Source organism: Anoplophora glabripennis, unplaced genomic scaffold (assembly GCF_000390285.2).
Source record: "Anoplophora glabripennis isolate ALB-LARVAE unplaced genomic scaffold, Agla_2.0 scaffold11, whole genome shotgun sequence".
Classification (NCBI taxonomy): domain Eukaryota; kingdom Metazoa; phylum Arthropoda; class Insecta; order Coleoptera; family Cerambycidae; genus Anoplophora; species Anoplophora glabripennis.
In genome coordinates this window covers 765,307-783,338 of record NW_019416496.1, presented here as the reverse complement: position 1 = coordinate 783,338, position 18,032 = coordinate 765,307, and the positions used below count along the sequence as shown (strand labels likewise).

Genomic DNA, 18,032 nt, shown 5'->3' with positions numbered 1-18,032 from the left:
GGTATTCTTGCCGACTGGTTGGTTGTAACATCTACCTGCTTGATAGCGCATAAAAATGCGTGAAATTTCAGTTTTAATTTTCAATCTAATATTGATATATTTCTTGAGAATTTCTAGGTGAGAAACAGAACCCAGACGAGAAGTAATTGTAAATGTACGTGACATACCATTTTTAGAATCTGCAATTGTAACTAAAATAATGTCAATTCAAATTTTTGAGATCGACGTTGTCCAAAGTATACAACACCCTGCATAAAAGTGAGCCATCTGTTCTTTCGAAAAAATAACAAATTAATAAAATAAGGAAACCGTAATGCAACTTCTTGTGATGCGAAACTGATTGGTAACTCAATTATTATTGTTGTTATTAAACAAGGTTCTTTATTTTGATTTTTTTCTATACAAAGTTACAAAAAAGTATAAACTGAAAATTGTTATTATTGTTTATAAAATGAACTCGTGCCATACATTCAAACAAAGTATAACGTTTTTGGGCTGGTTGTTACATCGTAGGTCTAGATTCCTTACGTTTCGAGAGACATATCGTTCTCTGTTGATTAAGACCTTTGGTTGGTATTTATAGTTGCTGTGTACACTAGTCCATGCCATTCCATTTCCGGTCCTTGATTTTTTTGGAGGTTTCCCAAATTCTAGGTTGTTCGAACTCCTCCTCGCGATTAAAAATATTTGAATTTCTCTGGGTTTCCATTGTCTTCTTCAAAATATTTAGCTCTCTCGCTGAATCTCTGGCATTGGTTAGGTCTATGGTCTTTTCGGGTTTCGTAAACATCCCAATTATCCGAAACCGGTTAACCGACTATCAAAAAAACCGATTTCAGTGGCCAGCACTACGTTTGATGCATCGTATTCGCGCAGAAGTTGGTTTGTTGCACGGTTTTGCCAAAAAAAAATGTTTTATTGTTCTTATTTTTTTTTAAATCCTGTTTACTTGAGAAAACTTTCCGATCTTGGCACTTTTGTCGGTATGATGTCGACGTGATTGATCAAAACTTAGTCAAAACGTAACATCTTATTGGTCGTAGCACAACAAAATAAAATCTCGAAAAGAAACGGTTTCCTAATGTTTATCGTCTTTGAAAACATTACCTTCAACCAAAAATATCCTACTTGATTTATTTTATTAAATAAAAATACACCGCTTTCACGAAACAAACGCGAAAACAAAACCCACAGTCTTTAAAAAATCTCTAGTCCTGATATTACAGAGCAATACTCGAATATGAATGGAATAAATTACCTAAGACAAGCCGGCAAAGGAAGAACGTAAGCAGCAGAGGATAATCAATATGGGACCAAATGAAATGAACATAAGATTTGACTTTTACGTTTCCATGATGGCTCGGGGCTTCGTACGGCATTAACAAGGATGTTTTTTCCCAAGCAGATGCCGCGGCCAGCGTGGGCGATTCAGATACAAAAAGCCGTGGTAGGTATTATTTTTTATATACGGGATGTCATAAATCAGCAGGTCGTAGATTATTTTGGGGAAGAATCTTAATTTAGGCGTCCTGTTTTCGAAATACAGGATGAAGCTATAAGTAAATGGAATACTTTAGGAGGAATCCACATACGAAAAAAATTATATGAACTTGTGACGTCATTTTTTCGAGTCCTATCGGAGTACGCTATTCCGTGATCACCCTGTATGTATTACGAATTTTCTTACCATCACCAATAAGTCAATGTGTAAGTTAAACGTACAGGGTGTCTCATTCTAAATTACGCACATGAATATCTCGTCAGAGAAGCTACCAATCCGAAAATAACCTTTACGAAAGTTGTTGGGTTCGGAGGGGAACATCGGAACCTTCAATTTGACCTTGACGAGGAAGAAGAGCCTTATGTACCTATTTAACGTAAACGAACGTATCTATCTAAACGTAAACGAGCCGTAAGTACCTATCTAAACGTAAAATTTTGCACTCTTTCTGGATCAGGGGTAAAATATAGAAGTTCCTATTGAAAAAATTAAATTTGACCTTCAAATGGCCTTGAAGGTCATAGTCAAGGTCAAACCGTAATTCGATATCCCCCTTCGAATCCAACAACTTTCGTATGGGTTACTTTCAGATTGGTGGCTCTCCTGACGAGATATTCAGGTAAGTAATTTAAAATATTTTGTCCTTGAAATAACCTTTGAAGGTCAAAGAAGAACCCTAAGTGCCTATCTAAACGTAATATTTTGCGCTTCTTCCGAATCTGGGGTCAAAAATAGGTTCCCATTTAAAAAAATGTTTGACCTTCACATGACCTTGAAGGTCAAATCCAAAGTCACCATCTGGTGTCACCCTCCGAACCTAACAGATTTCGTAAGGATTATTTTCGGATTAGTGGCTCCCCTGAGGAAATATTCAGGTACGTAATTTAAAATAATTTGTCCTTGAAATAATCTCTGAAGGTCATTCAAAGAAGAGCCTTACGCACCTATCTAAACGTAAAATTTTGCGCTTCTTTCGAATCTGAGGTCGAAAATACGTTCCCATTAAAAAAATTATTTGACCTTCACATGATCTTGAAGATCAAATCCAAGGTCACCGTCTGATGTCACCCTCCGAACCCAACAGATTTCGTAAGGATTATTTTCGGATTAGTGGCTCCTCTGAGGAGATATTCAGGTGCGTAATTTAAAATATTTTGTCCTTGAAATAATCTCTGAAGGTCATTCAAAGAACAACCTTAAGCACCTATCTAAACGTAAAATTTTGCGCTTCTTTCGAATCTGGAGTTATAAATAGAGGTACCCATTTAAAAAAAATTGTTTGAACTTCACATGATCTTGAAGATCAAATCCAAGGTCACCATCTGATGTCACCCTCTTAACCCCACCACAGATTTCGTAAGGATTATTTTCGGATTGGTGGCTCCCCAGACGAGATATTCAGGTAATTTAAAATATTTTGTTGTTAAAATAGCTTTTAAAGGTTATTCAAAGGAGAGCCTTAAGTACCTGAACGTAAAAATTTACGCCCCTTACGAATCTGGAGTCAAAAATAGAGGTTCCCATTTAAAAAATTTAATTTGTCCTTCACATGACCTTGGAGGTAAAATCCAAAGTCCCCATGCGATGTCCCCCTCCCCCCAAAAATGGGATACCCTGTATAATTATTTTTTTAAGTGTGTAAAACCATATAGAGATTATTGTACGGGATAATTGTTGATATTTATATTTATTATTATTGATATCTATTTATTTTCAATATTCGTTTAAATTAGATTCAAACAATCTATTTTGACTTCTAGTTTTCACCGTATCAGCTTGGTTACATGTTTTAGAATCATCCTGTATATTGCATTTTGTACAAAGTTTATGAATAGATAAATTTTATAACTTTATTTTACAATATGGTTCCATTATATTCGTCTTAGTAATTTGTGACACGCTGTATACAACGAGACGCATCAAAATGCTCTTTAAACGCGGTTAACACATCACGTTTCCGTCTGGAGACGTGGCGAGGGCGTCCTGTTGCGCCGCCCGCCCCGCAGCCGACCTGGTGCAGCAACAAGTAGGGAGAATCAACTGGTAGAGGCATCGGGACCGCTCGCCAGACGGAGCAACAGGCAGCAGCGGAGTTTTTCGACGCCCCGGCCGACGCGACGTATCAACAAGTAAGGCCTGGTGGCGGCGGGCGCCTCTTGGCCGCCCGCCAAGTTTGCCACCAGTTGCTGCTCCTCGTCGATTCCTCTTTCTTTCCGGAATCACCGACACAATGGCTTTTATACTGCCGGTTACAAATCTTCGGCTCTTTCACGGCTCGGTTTATTCGCTTTTCGGTGCTTTATTTGTCGGCGGGGCATTAAATAGAGCGCCGCCAGGACGTGGCCTGCTCGATCGAAAGGGATCTTCGGCGGTTTACTTCGTACCCCCATTCGAAACGTCGGAATTGATAGTTACCTAAATTAAATTTTATTCGAAATAATCCAAATAGATTATTAATAAACATACCACCTCGATAGATTAATCTAATACAAAATTCGAAACATTGGTAAAAAATTTAAAAAACTAGATTCATATTTAAATACATGCAAAATGATGCAATGGATAACTAAAGAATCCTCGACAGTATATTTGATACTACATTCGAAACATCGGTTAAAAAGTTTGTTTATATTGAAATACATACAAGATCATATAGCATGCAACAAAATTATGTTCTATTGATAGTTTTAAAAACTAAGTTTGTTTTAAATAATTCAAATAGACTCTATTAATAAACATACCACCAAGGAATCCTCGATAGATTAATCTAATACAAAATTCGAAACATTGGTAAAAAATTTGATTCATACTTAAATACATGCAAAATGATGCAATAGATAACTAAAGAATCCTCGACAGTATATTTAATTTCTACGTTCGAAACATCGGTAAAAAGTTTGATCATATTGAACTACATACAAGATCATATAGTATGCAACAAAATTATGTTCTATTGATAGTTTTAAAAACTAATTTTGTTTTAAATAATTCAAATATACTCTATTAATAAACATACCACCAAGGAATCCTCGATAAATTAATCTAATACAAAATTCGAAACATTGGTAAAAAATTTGATTCATATTTAAATACATGCAAAATGATGCAATAGATAACTAAAGAATCCTCGACAGTATATTTAATTTCTACGTTCGAAACATAGGTAAAAAGTTTGTCTATACATACAAGATCATATAGTATGCAACAAAATTATGTTTTATTGATAGTTCCTGGTTAGATTAATTTAATACCAAATTCGAAACATCGGTAAAAAAAATTGTTTTATATTGAAATACACATAAGATTATCTAGTATGCAACAAAATTATGTGCTATTGATATTTTTACAAACTATTTTTTTTTTAAATAATTCAAAATGCATTCTATTAATAACAAACCACCAAATCGTCGACAGTTTCGAACCGTCCGCGTCCGTAAAAATTTTGAAAAATTATGTTCTATATTTAAATTTGTAACTTACCGGTTCAGTACGCACCAAAATTATGTTTTATTGATATTCTTTAAGTTTCCATGACAAAATTTTGTTTGGAATAATCCAAGCAACATTCAAATAAAATGCTACCAAAAATTTTTGACAGTTTATTTAATGCCACGTTCGAAACATCAGTAAAAATTAATGACGGAGTAAATTACACTGATACATTATACTGATAAGTAACATAAGATTAAGGAATCTTCAACTATTTATTTAGCACATTCGAAACATCACTAAAAATTCAATTTGTATTAAATACACACAAGATGACACAATATGTAACAAAATATATATATCTTCTATTGACAATTTCTAAATTTCATTCTATTAATAAGAATTTTCGACAGTTTAATTTTATACGGCATTCGAAACTAAGTAAAAAACATTAAAAAATATGCTTATATTTAAATATGTAACAAAACCATAAAAAACAAAAGCATGTTTTAAGTTAACATAAGATTAAAGCATGGTTAGTTTCCGTTTATTGCAAGGAACATGACTTAGAAACCGCCTCCAATGACACAATTTAAACCATTATCAAGCTTTATGGTTATCTGAGCCCAGCAGACGTACTTGATGGATCGAATCCTATCCGACCAGTTAAATTCGGTGTGCTCCTCCCCCTTCACCCCTGGTAATAATATTCGTCTTGTGGCTAATGACTCGGAAACCCATTACATAGCTGACCACCGCCGCGCCGTCGATTTCCCCGCAAAGCGCGGTCCTCGTCCGTAATTCATAGAGTTGCCATAGCGTCGGTTTACGACACAGTCATTTATGCTGATGAGCCCCTTCATTAAACCAAACCGACCATCACGAGCGACACAAACGAAATTATGCCCAATTCATCTCGGCGCGGAGGAACCGAGGGGGCGCCACATCAGGAGGCCAAAAAATTTAATTTCATTCTCAAAATTGTCGTGTCGTAGTTAACAAACTTCTTTCGTTACTAGTAACATCAAACGGTGGTCTAGTCGAGATAACTCAAAAAGGAGACTCCATTCTATTGGTTGTGCCCATTATTTCCAAAGTCTCCCTGATGAATCAAAACATTTCTCACCCGATTGTGACCTTGACTTTTCTGAAGGTCACACCTGTTTTGCAATTGCAAACATTTCCGATCTTTGCATACTTGTCGATTTTAAGACCCTAATCAACCTTTCAAACTCCTTCACTGTTTCATCTTGTTATACACTCATGGACAAAATTATTGAATATTTAAATTTTCGCATTTTTTAAAGTTATTAGTAAATGTTACCGAAAGAAACGCGTTATGGAAGAAATATTAGTTTATTTTACACATTTTAAGTAGAGAATATTAAGTCTTTATCAATAGAAAGTAGTAAAAAAAATTATGCTAAGTAATATGAAAATTAAGGATAATTATTTTTAACTTAAATATTACTTAAATAAGCAAATACTATCTTTTGATTTGAATAATAGAGCATAGTTAATAACGAGTATTCCCACATCGAGCTCGAATTACTGCTTGCATCCTTCTCAACATGCTACTAATTAGAGTTTGAATAAAATCTTGAGGAATTGCGTTCCATGCATATTGTTCTGCAAGTCGAAGTTCTTTTAGAGTATTTGGAACAGGATTTCTTTATCGTATGCGGAGTTTTAGTTGATCCCACAAGTGTTCAATAGGATTCAAGTCTGGGCTATACGGCGGCCAATCTAATTATTGAATCTGCACTGTATCAAGGTAATTAGTCACTATGCCAGCTGCGTGTGGTCGAGCGTTATCATGCATAAATACGAACCTGTCGTACCCAATGTGACCCATATATGGCAAAACGTGATCTTGGAGAATGTTTTCGATATACCAGTCACTGGTCATTCGTCCAATGACTTCCACGAGTTCGGTGCGTCCCTCCCAACTTATGCCTCCCCAAAGCATTAATTATGCCGCCACCTCCAAAACTAACAGTCTGTATGAGATTGCAGCTGTCATATCGTTCTCCAACTCTTCTATAGACGTGATTTCGTCCATATGGCTCCCATAATTGTATTCTAGTCTCATCAGTGAACAGAACATTTTTCAAATTCTCGATATCCCACTGAATATGCGTTGTGGCAAATTCTAATAGCTGAGTTTTGCGATTTTGGAGAAGTCGTGGAACTTTGGCAGGCCGTCTTGGCTTTAAACCTACTTGTTTCAAACTTCGTCTAACAGTTTTCGAACTAACATGTAACTTATCTAACATTTAATAACTCATTTTTGAGGTGTGTGGATGTCAATGTGCGATTTCGGGCAGAAGTAAGGATAAAAAACCGGTCATCAATTGCTGTTGTACACCTTTTGCGCCCTTGACCAGGCCTTCGCACAAAATCTCCAGTCTCTTGATACCTTTTTAAAATATTCGATACTGTAGATTGACCTCTCCTGAGACGTCGGTGCAATATCTTTTTGTCTATACCCTTCTTCATGTAGAGTTACAATTTGCGCCGCCTCAGCTTCACTGCAGTTTCGTAACTGGTGGCAAATTTTATTTTTAAATAGAGGAAACAACAAATTAAAATCAGTAACACTTACTAAGCTTCACTACAAATAACTTAATTCACTATGTTTCTTGAATTATGTGAGGAATTGACAATACGTGTGATAGAAAATAACTCCATTAAAATGAATTAAATGTCAAAACATTTTAAAACAATTGAGTGTATTCACCTACTAGATGAATAACATCAACACATACAATTTTACGCCGTTAATTTAAAATCGTATTCAAGTAATAGTGATAACAAAAAATATTCGATAATTTTGTCCATGAGTGTATATTATATGACCGCTAGGTGACCTTGTAGGCTTAAGAGAACCCGATATTCGTATTCAGTGACCTCAAAAACCTACGTACCTACTGTTTTCTTGAGATGACTTTGCATCTGACATGATGGAGGTTAGCCGACCTTGGATTTGTATCTTTCATATATCCAAACTCTCTTCGACTGCCAAACCTTCTAGTAGGCTTTTTTGGGCGTTGTGCCCGTGAGAACTTTTTATAAGAAGGTCAAATACTATCGAAAAAAAATGGTTGCAACCAATTCGACGGGGAACCAAAATCCCATATACTGGGTGCGTGGACGTTTATGGTGAGGAGGATACAACGTGTCCCAAAAGTATTCAGACAAAAGATTTAGGATTTTTCCCTGGCTATTCAATGGTGACCCTAGATTTGACCTTGACCTTGAACTTCAAGGTTATTTCAAGGTCAAGTTAATTTTTTCATATGGGATGCCCTACATTTGACCCCGGAAATGAAAAGAGCGGAAAATTTTACGTTCAGATATGTCCTTGACCATTTTCCAAGATGGCGGATCCAAGATGGCGAACGCGATTCCAAAAAATTAACCGTATTACGCCAAATTTGGTATAGGGGGGTTTTTGGGGTCGCTGACTACGAATTTGAAATCTGTTTTTGAGGAATTTTAGTCCAAGATAGCGGATCTAAGATGGCGGACGCGGTTCCAAAAAATTAACCGATTTACGTCAAATTTGGTATAGGGGGGTTTTTGGGGTCGCTGACTACGAATCTGAAATCTGTTTTTGAGGAATTTTAGTCCAAGATGGCGGACGCGATTTCAAAAATCAACCGATTTTTGCCAAAATTGAAATGGTGCGGTTTTTGAAGGTGAAGGTCACGGTCAAATCAAGGGTCATCGTCAGATAGCCAGGGAAAAATCCTACAACGTTAGTTATGGTAATTTTTTTTGCAACCCGTTGTTTTCAAGACAGCGCGCCAAACCACGCGTGACCTTGATTTGACCTTTAATGACCATCAGAGATCAAATTCGGAAAGTAGCCTCATCGGAAAACATGACCCGTTTCAAAAAATCATCATCTTGATTTAACATCTCCAGTGCCCACTGACAAAACTCCAATCTCCGCTGAAAGTCTATTTTTAATAACTCTTGGTATAATTGGATGCGATAAGGATGTGTTTCTGAAATAAGTCGTTCACCGTACATTAACACCATATCTGATAGTTCTTGATCAGAAAACATTTTATACGCCGTGTAAGTAATATTGCAACACACGACGCACGTGCCCAAGATGCACAGAGTCGGCTTACATGTTGCTCATTTTCGAGCCCTCTATCACCATTTTCAAGGAACGCACTAATTTCAGAAACGCCCCGTATAATACGAGTATAAGGTATGTAACTGCAGCGCTCGACAGAGTAACACCGCGACGAGAAATCGATAATTCCAAGAAAGGGGACATCCTGCACCTCCACCAAAAGAAATGTATATAAAAATCANTATTGCACCACACGACGCACGTGCACAAGGTGCGCAGAGTCGGCTTACATGTTGCTCATTTTCGCGCCCTCTATCACCATTTTCAAGGAACGCACTAATTTCAGAAACGCCCCGTATAATACGAGTATAAGGTCTGTAACTGCAGCGCTCGACAGAGTAACACCGCGACGAGAAATCGATAATTCCAAGAAAGGGGACATCCTGCACCTCCACCAAAAGAAATGTATATAAAAATCAGCTTCTCGAATCGTACAAATTGAATGAAACGAATCAAGGAACGGCCTTTTGCCCACGTCGAGCCCTTACAATGCCGCGCGCGGTTATTTTTCCGCTTTGTTCGCCGCTGTGCCACTTCCAAAGGGCACTACAACGGCATCCCTGCGAACCGACCAATTACCGCGGCCGCGTCTTCGGGAAGTCGCAAAAGGTCCCTTTAAAAAATATCAAATGGCCCAGCTCGCACCGCGAGATATCTCCATTTGATAATGGCCGAAGAAAAACGACGTCAGGGGAAAATTACTGAATAAAAAGCTGGGTTTTTTATTACTCTTTTCTACGTCGTTCGTCGAGGTATCTTCACAGGCATTGAAAAAAATATTTTGTAGGTCACACATTCGCGTGGGCTCAAAACAAACGACAATCGTCGCTTCTGATCTAATAAAGGTTAATTCTACAGAAATTTGGTCCTTGAAGAACTCTTATTACACTTCTTTGTATGCCGAAAAATAACAAATATTTACACCATAAAGGAGGTAAGTATTATTTACCACTCCAGGACGATTTTGCGCCCGAGCGGAGCGAGGACTGGCAATAGAGTCCGAGACTGGTAAATTATACTTAACTGCTGCGTGGTGTATTACATTTTATCTGCTCCCACAGTTCTTTATGGTTCATGAAATAAAGAATAGGTTTTACTTTTTGACATTTCTTAATCAATTCATTTCGACATTATTCGAAATCTTGCAAAGTCGCCTTGGTTGTTTGGATTTTGTCGTTTCTAAGGTGTTTATAAACAAATCTACATAAAAGTTGCAATTTTGCTGGTTCTGAATTATTATTTCTAAATGAGTGATTTTCAAATAGAAAGGACAGCAAATGTTGCCTGTGAATTTTGATTGTCCGAGAAGTTGAAAGTGCGCTACGGACCAGCGTATAGAAATTTCAAAGAATGCCAGAACAAAAATACTGGTGTTCCAGTGCCATTCATTCCGAAGAACATCGGCAACGTTACTGGCTAATACAGGAGTTGATGTATTAGCAATCAAGAGACATGGTGGTTGGAAATCAGCCGCAATTACAGAAAGTTATGTTGCTGACAGTTTAAGTAAGAAATAGTATATTAAACAACAAGGTTTGAAAACGACTCTTTGCACACGAGCGAGACATATTGGCGGACCGAGCCGAAGGCGAGGTCCACAAGTCGAGCGAGTGTGCAGAGGTTTTCAAACGAGTTTTTTACGATACTTTTTATACGACTGCAAACAGAGACCACAAAAATCAAATTTTAATTTAAATCGTTTTTATTACTAAAATTGCCAACGCATTAACAAAATAAATTAAATACAACTTTTAATTTAACTCGTTATTATTAAGAAAATTGCTAACGCTTTAACAAAATAAACTAATATTTAATATTTATGGTAACATTTGAACATTCCTTCAAGGTTACGCTGGGAAAAGCAGTATTATTGTGCACCTTGTTTTCGGTAATAGAGAATATTTTTGGTGTCGTGTTTTTAGTGCAGTTTTTCAGCGTGCGGTCGTTGTTTTCTTGTTGTATTCCAGTAGACGATCGTTGTTCTGGTTCTGTGGCAGCAGAAGACACTGAAGACTCTATCTTTTTCGAAACTTCCATTTTATTTCTCAAACAGTCATCAACGTAGCCTTCGGCAACTGTACTGGATTTCCACCCACCATGGCGTTTGAGGGCAAGCAGATTTGAGCCAGAATTGACTAAAATTGTGGCCGATGAACGCCGAAAACAATGTCCCGTGTAACTTTCTAGATTCTCTAGCATCAAAAACTTGGCGATTTCCCTAGCCATGTTTCCAATTTTGTTGTTGCCAACGTTTTGGCTTGAACATTTTCCGTTTTGATAGTTTATAAAAAGACTGCCTGTCTTCAGATTAGGAGGACGAAGAGCACAGTACTTTTTTAAGATAGTGTAAAGGTTTCCTGTAATTGTAAAACACCTTGGTACCTTTGTTTTTGTATTCTTCAGTTTAATCAGCATAGCACTGCCGAAATCTTTGGTGTCTTCTATTTTGAGATAACATAATTCCTCCCTTCGAAATGCCCCAGATAGTCCAACTGCCACCACCGCCTTGATAAGTAAATATTTGTCGTCTGATGCTTTCGTCAGAAACCGGCAAAAATCATCTTCTGTGAGGGGATTTGGGACTTCTTTGAGGCGTAGTTTTCGGATTTTCGTTTGATTAGCGTTTGCAACTTTTTATAGCTTCCAAGATCTATGTTGTGATTGGCACTTAACGTTGACTTGAGCATCGAAAAAATCGTCCACAACGTCGAAGATTTATATTTCTTAGATAGTTCTTCAAAATACACCATTACTGCGTTTTCTGAGAAAGTTTGGACATTTTTGGCTAGTCGCCAGCTTAACTCAGCTTTATATCTGCTTCTGGATTTTGTGGGCAGCAGTTCCGAACATATTTCGCTTGCTTTCTGTAAAATCAATTCAGAATCACACATTTTCACACCCAAACTTCGGGAATTCAACAATTTTTGAAGTATCTAATCAACAAAATAAAGGAGCCGTGACGGTTGCTACGAAACTCAGCCAACTTGAAACATTGCATAATTTGGGTGACAACATCAAACAAAAATCACAATCTGGAGACGCGTGTGCAAAGATGACATAACCGTGTGCAAAATGTTTAGCACACGGCGTGTGCAAAATACCGTTTTCAAAGCGTGTTTTCCGTGCGCAAAACCCCCTTTTGCAAGGCAGTCGTATAAAAAATTAAATAACCAACAGGATTCTTTACAATAACACTTCAATTCCAGTTTTCTAGTAGTACGTCGAATCATGCTGTTTTAATGCATCAATCAGATAATACTGAGCCTCCGGTAACTGAAATGGAGCGGTCAAATAATTATCCAGATTCTATAAATGTTACTGAATGTAATAACTATACAATTACTAAAACATTCATTCATAATAATTAATAAAAAATGTAATGTTCATCAAATATTTATATTTATTTGTTTATAAAATATGCATTTATAACTCGAAATCGCTTTTTCCCTAGGGAGGTAAGTTACCTCACTTACAGACTTAGATATTTGATGTTAGTTTGGTCGTTAATGCCATTTTTTATGTAAATCATCAATTCTAAAATTATTATTTTGTTATAATTTGTTTTTTTGTTAAAAATTTTGGTCAAAATTAAAATTAAATCAAATTAAAAACGATTACTTAGTGAAGTTTAGGGAAAGACAAAAAACCATTGTAGCTGTAAAAAACTGAAATATTGAAAGATATCGTAGAAGCACTTCTTAAGCAGTATTTTGACTGACCAAGCAAGTTAGAAACGCTGTACCACTTATACAGGACTGAACATTGAATATTAACACCTCTTATTACTCTACTAATCACTGTAGTCAGAAAAAAAGTTAAGATATTATTCTTACTTTGTTGTTGCCAAAAGTGCATTACAGCCCCACATTGGGCGCCAAAATGTCTATAAAATTAATCTAATCGAATTCAAACCTAATTTAAGTACTTAATTTGAAAAGTTTTATTTCCTCTGATACATCAAAGAGGCGCTGCGTAAAAAACTATTCAACCAATAGAAAAACTGATCCAACTACACGCAAATACGGGTGGTTTTGTCCCTTCCCCGAAACGGAAGCTTTCCTCGAGGAAATAGATGGGATATGGCGGCGCCGCTGAAAAACTAATGGGGAAATTAATACTCCCTAATTATCAGCCGTCCCAATTGTTGATTTAGTCGCTGGGCGCCATTAATAACCGCGGAAGCATCCACTTTCATATTCAGCGCGGCTTCCCCGCCCGCCCGCAGTTCTCGCTAAAAGACAAGCAATTTATCTGCCGCGCGTAAATTGTTCCCTGCAATTAATGCCCGCCGTCTTGGAAAAATAACGCAACGGTAGAGAAGGCATCGCAGCCGGCCGGGGCGGCGACCTATTTATGTGCCCGTTTTTTAGTTCGGTCTGCCCCCGCGTCCGCTTGACGGACGGTCTCGTCCCGCCCGCCAGCCGGAAGGGTGTACGCCACCAGATAAAATTAAAATTTGCAGCTGAAAAAATAAACGGCAAGATTCGTAGGGTGCAGAGATTCTCTCTGCACTTGACACTGAGTCAACAAGAATATATTAATCGTTTTTCGATTCGGTTAACACGACGGCGGAATAATAATAAGCCGCCCCTTCGCATTACCTCACTAGCCCCAGTAGTTAGAGAAAAACGTATGGACACTATAATTTTTGGTTAAAGTAAAATTAGTAAAGTTTTAGTCCCATGTTAGGCGCCAAAATTGTTTTAAAGTTATATTAATACCATAGTTGAGTATTGACATCTCTTATTACCATAGATATTAATCCTTGTAGTTACGGAAAAAGTTAATATATTGTTACTTTGGGCTAATATGCTAAAAGTATTCAGCGTTGGGCGCCAAACTTTAAATAATTTAAGAAGTTTTATTTTCTCTGACATATCAAAGATTTATTCAAACTAAATTTAAACATCACATTAACAAACGCCAAATATATAATTTGTTCTATTAATTATAGCAATTAATGAAAAAACTAGAGATATTGTTAAATTGGGGAGACATATGTCGTAATTCTGCACCGAGTGCCAAAATGTTTATAACTAAATTGCCACTGAATTTAACATATTGCCAGCGAAACGAATGAAACCCTTCGTATTACTATGTATTAAATAATATGTATTAAATATATGTATTATTAAATGTTATAGCACAAGTTGAACCACAATGTTTATAAAACCAATCAAATTAATTTCCAGGGGAATTTAAACATTAACTTTAATAAGCCGTAATGGCGTCGCTTGCTATTGCTCTATTAATCCTACTATATAGATGAATGTATGATTTTGGGTTAATATGTAAGACCAAATGTTATATCACTTCACATGTTAAAATCTCCACCTAACAGAATTTGAATACTGAATTTAACTGCAAATAACATCACTTCCTAGTACTCCATTAATTGGTAGTAAAAAGAAAGTTGGAGATAATACTATTTAGAACTAGTAGTTTAGGCCCCACGTTGGGCGCCAAAATGCTTATATAGCAATCGAATTTTAACTGAAATTTGAATACTAAATTTAACAAATTACAAGTGCCATTCTTTCCTCTAGCCCCAATAGTCATGAAACTTGCATAAGATAGTAGAGGGACTATTAAATATACGTCATACCACCCCATTTGATACTTATCTTGGGTTAACGTGAACTAAATACATGCTATAGATCTACGTTAGTCGTCAAAATGTTTTAATTTGTATATTGTAAATGCCACCCCTTCTCATCACTCTATTAATTCTAGAAGAGAAATAGAGTATTATTTTAGGCTAGCGTGATGGTCCTACGTTGGGCGCCAAGATGTTCGCAAAACTGTTATAATATACTGAATTTAATATACTACAAGAGACATCGCTTACAACGCATAGGAATTATGGTAATATGTATTAAATGTACGTCATTATACCTTATCCCCCCGTTGAACACCGAAACGAAATGATTCTAATTAATTTACAACTGAATTTGAATATTGAATTTAACAAGCTGTAAATGTCATTATTCTATCAATCGTAGTAGCTTGAGAGAAAGATTAAGATATTATTATGTTATGTTCTGTTATGTTAATGGCCCACATTGGCAATAAATTTTCTAAATGAATTTCAACAGAATTTAAATATTGAATTGGAGATGTCTTCCTTTCCCATATCTTAACGTCTACTAACACATATATCCCACGTGATATTGAATATAGAATTTAAGCTGAAAATGCTATAGCTTCCCATTATTCTAGAGAAAATGTAAACATTTGAAAGCACGTTGGGCGCCAAACTGAAACTGAATATTGAATTCAGTTAGCTGCATAATTATGTCAATGTTTCTCATTACCATATTAATCCACGTAAAAGTTAGAGGCATCATTGTTATTTTGCAAGGAAAAGTATTTTACAGCCCTATGTTGGGCGCCAAAACGTTTATTCGATTTCCACCTGAATTTGAACGCCGAATTTAACAAGTTTCGATTCCTCCGACTTATCAAGGAGGCGCTGCGTTAAAAAGTACCCAAAAGCGCCATTCGATAGTGGAGGTGCGTCGGGCGCGTCAACAATCGCAATTAATCAAACATGCACCCACCGAATACCTCAACTTCCGAAGAAAGAAGAAGTTTCTCCTCCTAGAACGCGGACAAATGAATTATTAACGACCAACTTCGCGGATGGGCTGGTTTAATATTATTAAAAGCAAAGTTGAAACCGGGTCGGGTGCCGGGTGGGGGGGAGGTGGGGAGAGGTGGGGAGAGCGGGGTGAAAGGGAACAGGGGAGGCGGTGTCGACCACAAAAGGAATAAAACTAACTAGAGGACTTTCCCTTCTCTTGTTTGTTGTACTCACCGACTAGGGCAAGGATGACGGTCAGCAAAGGGGCCGCCGGAAAGCTGACAGTGACGTTGAATTCCAGCATCTGCAGCAGGTCCACTGAAACACAAACGGACAGCGTGAAAATGAGTTGAACAGAATATAAAGAAGCCAAGAACGGCAATGTTTACAGCGCAATATCACAGTAACGTTTTTACCCAAGTTTTGAATAATTTTTTTTCGCTTTAAAGGTGATGCATACATATGCGATCTACAGTCACACAATCTTTTGTTCACAGTAAAGGCAATAGTAAAAAATGGACTAAAGTTGGTGCTTTGGTTTTCCGAGAGATAATTCTTTTCAAGAGTTTTTTAATTTGTTGTTGTTTAATAAACTGAGATCACAATACAGGGTGACGAGGCATTAGACATATTTCAGACTATTTAGATTTTAATTTTGAAAATTTGGGCAATAGTGTTTTCGGGTATGCCCTTCTCAACTAAAATAATGGCGTCCACCTAACACTTCCTGTTATACCGGGAGTGGACGTTTTCTTCGTTATTTTAAATGGACCACCCTGTATATTATTGCAATTTTTGATTCTACGTCAATTTTTAGGTGAACTTTCATGAGGGTTTCCTATTCTTAAAGTTAACCGTTTTTGATATATTTAATTTTTTTCGAAAAAAATTAAAAAAGCACTGCCTAATTCAAAAAGATGTGTATTTTACAATAATAAAGTTAGAGCAATAAAATTTATAGGGGGCATAACTAAAACTCTAAGCTTCCCTGCCATAATTTTAAAATGACTTAATTTGAAACAGGGTGGTAGAAATTTAATGCCGAATTTAGTCAACTTTAAATCATCTTAACTTATTTTTTTAAATGAAACACCCTGTATATTTTTACGCAACCCAATGATCGGATGGTATAATGGTTCCCTATACCTATCTCTTCTGGTTTTTAAAATATTTAGGTGTTTTTCGTGTAGTCGCATAATTTCTTGCAAGGATGGCTGTGAAATTTTTAGTGGAACTTCAAAACAAGGACCTAATCTGTCACCAGTTTATTGTTGTCAATTTAGCACATTCAGTGAATGTTTATTTGAGTATTATTTATTGCTAAAGAATGGAAAACGTTAACATTTATTTAAATGCAGACATTCTAAACTTATTATTTATTCATGGAAAGTGTCACTAGATATTAAAGGAGCAGATGCTCTTTAAACATCAAATAATGATTAAGATGAAATACATTTTTTGCGTTACAATTTCACGTGAAATACTCATCAAATATCGAAAAAAAAATTTAAATTAAAAAGAAATCAAATTTTTCAACTTTTTTAATTTCAAACAATTTTTTTTTCGACAATTGAAATATTCAATGTATAAATATATAAAATGGGCGCCAAAAAATTTTTAAAAATTCTGATTTTTTTTTCAAATTTGTTCAGAATTTAGAATTTTTTTTCGATATTTCAATTTCGATTTTAAAATTTACAAGCCTCATGGGCATGTATTGAGCTAAAAAAAAACTACAAACATTGGTACTTTTCGCAATATTTGCAAAGTAGCCGTTGAATTTTAAAAATTTGACATGTTTCATTTTGAAGCTTATTTCGCCAAAATAAAGTTGGCTTGACAGGTAGACATTGTTTTATGGTGCATGACATATTTTTTTCTTCTTAAACGTCACATAATTTAAACGCATTTCACGCGTTTTTTTAAATTCAAAAATGGCTCGTTTTGGAAATGAAAATTCAGAAAACATAAAAGCCGAAGTGGCAAATTTGACTAGGTAAGTTTTTGTAAAAAAGTGATCTGTGGCAGTTTAATTTGAAAAATTAAATTATCAGTAAATTAATATGTCAATACAACTATTTAGGTACAAAAACAACTAATGATCGAAACCCTACAACGCCTGTGAGCTTGGGAAAAATGAATTGAAAATAGCATCTTCTTAGATAACAAATTCCGCCAACGCCAAGCTAATGAAGTTTCTGGGCTGAAATTTTTACCACTTATTAAGGGTGCAAAAAGCTTCAAAATTCCTGAATTACAAGTGTCTGCGATGAAAATTGCATTAATTATTAGCAATTGAAAAAAGCGGACAATTTCGACCATTTTTGAGCTCTTGCGCATAAACAAATTATCGGAATTTAATCGGACTT

The 18,032-nt window shown here is 36.1% G+C and overlaps 1 protein-coding gene across 1 annotated transcript in view; it reads right to left on the bottom strand.

Annotated features, from left to right (window-relative positions):
• The window catches only part of LOC108907752 (membralin), a 189,087-nt gene that overhangs the window by 126,128 nt on the left and 44,927 nt on the right, over positions 1-18,032 (bottom strand). Inside the window, exon 7 of the mRNA XM_023454736.1 lies at positions 15,898-15,981. Coding sequence (XP_023310504.1) covers positions 15,898-15,981 — 84 coding nt within the window. The remainder of the gene's footprint in view (positions 1-15,897; positions 15,982-18,032) is intronic.